This window comes from Silene latifolia, chromosome 9 (genome assembly GCF_048544455.1).
Source record: "Silene latifolia isolate original U9 population chromosome 9, ASM4854445v1, whole genome shotgun sequence".
Taxonomy (NCBI): Eukaryota; Viridiplantae; Streptophyta; class Magnoliopsida; order Caryophyllales; family Caryophyllaceae; genus Silene; species Silene latifolia.
In genome coordinates, this window is record NC_133534.1 from 213,212,582 (window position 1) to 213,217,745 (window position 5,164).

General features: G+C 35.8%; 1 protein-coding gene across 1 annotated transcript; it reads left to right on the forward strand.

Moving 5' to 3' along the window:
* The first annotated feature begins 1,529 nt into the window (after positions 1-1,529).
* Positions 1,530-2,117, forward strand: LOC141602197 (uncharacterized). Its single transcript, XM_074422504.1, has one exon. The coding sequence runs from the start codon at positions 1,530-1,532 to the stop codon at positions 2,115-2,117; it is 588 nt and encodes a 195-aa protein (XP_074278605.1).
* Positions 2,118-5,164: the final 3,047 nt, after the last annotated feature.

Below are 5,164 nucleotides of genomic sequence, written 5' to 3' on the forward strand. Positions count from 1 at the left end.
GTGTTAGCAAGACAGCAATGGAACATGGGAACAAATGTGAAATGATCCACTCTCAACAGTTGCTGGCTCCTGTAACTAATGATGAGATTAAAGAGATCCTTTTTAGCATTCCAAATGATAAGGCTCCTGGGCCTGATGGTTATTCAAGCCAATTCTTTAAAGCTAGCTGGGATTTGATAGGGGTGGACTTTTGTGAGGCTATACAGGAATTTTTCAGGAATGGCAAACTGTTGAAGCAGTTGAATGCTACAAGCATTACTCTAATTCCCAAGGTAACCAATCCTACCTCTGTAATGCAATTCCGTCCCATTGCCTGCTGTAATGTGGTATACAAGTGTATATCCAAACTTTTGTGCTCCAGACTGGCCAAAGTCCTTCCTCATCTCATTTCCCTTACCCAAGGAGGTTTTATCCAAGGACGAAGTATTATGGAGAATATTCTCATTTGTCAAGACTTGGTAAGGCTATATGGAAGGAAAACAGTTTCCCCAAGATGTCTATTTAAGATAGGCTTACAAAAGGCTTATGACTCAGTAGAATGGAAGTTTTTGTTTCAAGTGATGACTGAGCTCAATTTTCCCAATCAATTTCTAAATCTCATCAAGGAGTGTGTCACCTCAGCTAGCTACACTTTGTCCCTGAATGGTGATTCTTTTGGGTGGTTTAAGGGCCAAAGGGGGTTGAGGCAAGGAGACCCCCTGTCGCCTCTGCTGTTCACTATATGTATGGAATACCTTACTAGGCTTCTAGCATACACAACTTCTACTATGAACTTCAAATTCCATCCTCTATGCAAAAATATGAAGCTAAGTAGCCTGATGTTTGCTGATGATCTTTTACTTTTCTGTAAAGGGGATGTGGAGTCCATCATGATACTTCTCAGAACCTTCTCTACTTTCTCTAAAGCATCAGGTTTGCAGATGAGTAAAGGTAAGTCTAATGTGTACTTCAATGGAGTGAATGCTGATATTAGAAGAGAAATAGTACAAGTGTCTGGGTGTATTGAAGGCACTTTGCCATTCAAGTATTTAGGGGTGCCTATCAAACCCTCTAAATTGAGCATTAAGGATTGCCAACCTCTCATTGATAAGGTTTTAGAAAGAATCAGAATGTTGGGCACCAAAAAATTGTCCTATGCTGGGAGATTGGTCCTGGTTAAAGCTGTTTTCAAGTCTCTTCATTCATACTGGGCGTCCATATTTATTCTTCCAAAGGGTGTCATTGCTAAGATTGAAGCTATTTGTAGGAATTTCCTATGGAGTGGGGGATCAGAATTTACCAAAACTCCTACAGTAGCCTGGTCTAAAATCTGTACAGGGAAGAAGCAGGGAGGTTTGGGACTAAAGAATGAGTGTCTATGGAATAAAGCTGCAGTTGGTAAACTTATCTGGTGGATCCATGCTCACCCTGACAAGCTCTAGGTTCAATGGATTCATAGCACCTACTTAAGAAGGAATGGATGGGGGGAGTATCAGTGTCCTAATGATGTTAGGTGGACTTGGAAGAAGGTGTGCAAGCTAAGGACTGAAATGCAGACTGCCTATTCTCAGAATGAATGGAACTTGCTACCTGGTAAAGAGTATTCAGTTGGAAAAGGTTACTCCTGGCTGCAACAGGCACCCCCTGAAGTGGCATGGCATCATCAAGTTTGGAATAAGTGGACGGTCCCTAAACATGGAATGATTGCTTGGATGAATCAGCATAAGGGCCTTAACACCAAAGACAAGCTATTTCGCCTTAATATCAGCAGTGACTATTTCTGCTGTCTCTGTGGAAATGAGGAGGAAACTAACCAACACTTGTTCTTTAAGTGCCCGTATAGTAAAGAAATCATGGTGCGTATTCAGACATGGGTTGGAGTTGTGATGCCTGATAACAGGGATCATGAATGGAGTGCTAGATTGTCTAGATTGAAGGTAGGCATTCTGAACAGCATTCTGAATGCTGTTACTTACCATGTGTGGAGGCAAAGGAATGGATGCAGGCATGAGATGAAACTGCTAAGGCCGGAAGGTTGTGTGACAATGATTCAATACGAAATCAGGACCAAAATTAAGCAACAGCTCAAAGGCAGGCTAGCTAGAAGGGATCTTATGTGGATAGGAAAACTCATGTAATTATGTTTCGGTTTTGTTAAGTCTGATGCTTGGGTCAGACGAATATAGTTGATGTATTTTGGTGCTCTATCAATATATTTTTACCTTTACCAAAAAAAAAAAAAAAATATAAAAGTTATATTTAATTAAATGTATGTAATGTTAGCTTGGACGAATTAATCTGTTAATTCGTAATTAAATGTAATCGGTTATATTTAATATCAACAAGATGAATGTGTCATAGTGGTAATAGTGAGGGTACACAAACCAAGAGGTCATGGGTTCGATCCTCACTAGATGGCAATTTTAACACATTTTATACATTTTTGGAATAACCACAAATAAGGAGATTATACTCCATATTTCGGTTATAGTGGGCCGAATTAGGGAAGATTACATCTCCCTAATTCACTCCCATATTTCGGTTACAATAAGAAGGAAATGGTGATAATGATTCTACCCTAATTCTCTTTTAACCTAGCCTCCTCCCTCATCAGAAAAACACAAAAAACAACCTAATTTTACAGAAAATTTTAGATTGATTCTAGCATAATCAATAGGGCATATCTCATATCGTCTTGGGTGCAACTGATAGGCGAATATCTACTTTGATATTGTTCTTAGGCCGTATTTGCTAGGACCGAAGGTTATTTCTGAATCCTCTACTTTTGTTGATGTATTTTACTTTATGACTAGTGATCGTCATCATAAAATTCGTTATAATCCTTAATAATAAGGGAAGTATACAGATTATTTCCCACAAGTGGTATCAGAGCCAAGGCCACGATTTTTATTTTGATGATTTTCATAAAATTGAATTTAAACAATAAAATTTGAAGGATCGAAAAATTTTTCCAGCCGTGAAATTTTTTTTTTTTGCCGTCTGAATTTTTTGCCGAGATGAAAATTTGGCAACCGTGTTTTTGATCTTCTTTTGATGCGATATTTTCATTTTGATTTTTCATATTGTTGTTTTAATCAGTTAGAATGATTATATGAAGAATTGGTAGAAGCTTTGATTTAATTCGGATTAAATTAAACTGTAAATGGAATCGTCTTGTTGATGATATAAAAATTTGTTTTTGCTATATAGTTTTGGCATATACAGTTAATCATGTTTCATTAATCCATATGCTAATCTCGTTCTAATAGCATCTATAAACGATTTTTTTTCATCTTAATGTTTTTGTTTAGGGCATGTGTGCCGCAAAAAGAAAAAAAAAAGGCATTAGGGTTCTTGTTTTTTTTTAAACCGTGGAATTTTTTTTTCGTTTCTGTACTGTTCACGCACAGCAGATATAAAAAAAAAAATTGTTTTTTTTTCATTCGGTTTTAGCTGTAAAACCGAGAAATGTTTTTTTTATTGGGTTTTTCGGTTTTTGGCCGAGAAAAATTTTTAAAGGAATTTTTTTTTTTGTTGTTTTTGTCCAATAATTATAATTATACATTTTAATGTATGATTATTTGTAGTGAAAAAGTTCACATATAAAGATACCTAATTATTTTAAAGCGGTTTAAAATAATGATTGGATTAAATTCATATTACAAGTTTAATATGAATTAAGATTGAAATTAATGTGATTAATTGAGGAATTGTCACTTAATTTGATCATTTAAATAGGTGGTTTGGATAAATTAATCAACATAATTAAGGAATTGTGTCATGTATGTTTAATTTATTTTTAGTTGATGCATTTTATTTTTGTTGAATGAATTTATTTACGTATTTATTTTTGCAATCGGTTGTAATTTGTAATACTTAGTGTGGCCTTAGTCAAATTATGTTTTCGTAATGAAGGAAACATGATTTTTATGTAATTATGAGATCTCGAATCTCCCTTATTTTTTCTTTAGTTTTGGGTTTTGAAATTAGAATGTAATAAATAGGTTTATTATGTAAATTTTATTTATTGTATTTTTCAAAAGAAGACTAAAGATGGAGATTTGAGCTCACTCCCGCTACATGGATCGAGATGGAATATCAAGACAAGCTTCTCGGGTCCAAGGATGGATTCTAAACTTGTATTTATTGTTCATTTTGATAGGATAGGCCACACTAGGAGTTTTACTGTTTTTACGTTTTCATTCTTATTGCTTTTCATTCACATGATAGTTTATGCATCATATTCCGCCTAAAACCAAACCACCTATTACTAAAATGCATGAAAATTGACTCATATAGGTTGTATGTTAGTTTTCATGGACATACAGATGTCACTGTCTTTAAGCCATCACCTTAGTTTATTCATTCTCGCATGCTAGATATTAGTTCACTTAAAATGAATTAAAATAAAGTTGATGGGATCTTCCTCTAAAACGAAAATTGAGATTAGTCTTTATAAGGGCAAACAACTATGAAACCTTTCTTCGTCGGTAGGCATAATATGACCCCTTCTACGTTGGGTAAGTAGTTGTGTTGACTTAGTTTACCTCAACATCATAGTCCGAAGAGTTTCTCGTGATTATGATGGACTAAAGATTGAATTTACAGAAATTTATCGACCAAGAATTCTAACGGTAGAATTAGCTAAAAGGTTAGCTTATCAATTTACAGAGAATTGAGTCTTGGGATCATTTATATAATTCTTGAGGGAGATCAATTGTATAAATGTTTTGAGTCTTCGCGTTATGACAGTAGTTCATTAGACTTAAAAATGTAAACGATGCACATGCTTATTATTTTTATTCTTCTTCTCGCAGTGTAGGACACGTTTATTTTCATAATACTGTTACAACAAAATGGCTGGAAATAACGCAATCCCAATGCCTAGTGCCACACTTGATCGCGCGTCCTGGCTTAAAATTTTTATAGACCAGATGAATCAGTTCACACGTCTGAAAAACGACGGGTCCAACTTTTGCGGATCGGGAGGTGGCACTACGGAATCTTGCCATTGCCGACGGTAAGCTCAAGTACTTAACTGAGCCAATACCGGTCAACCCAGGCCCAAATGCAGGAGTCAACGAGTCACTCGCTTATAGTGACTTCGTTATGGAAGCGGGTCCGATAAAGAACGTACTCATCTTTGCAATGGAAACCAATTTGCAGAGACGCTTCATTGCCCAAG

Coding starts and splice junctions, on each gene's coding strand:
- LOC141602197 (XM_074422504.1), top strand. CDS start 1,530: ATGCAGACTGCCTATTCTCAGAATGAATGGAACTTGCTACCTGGTAAA.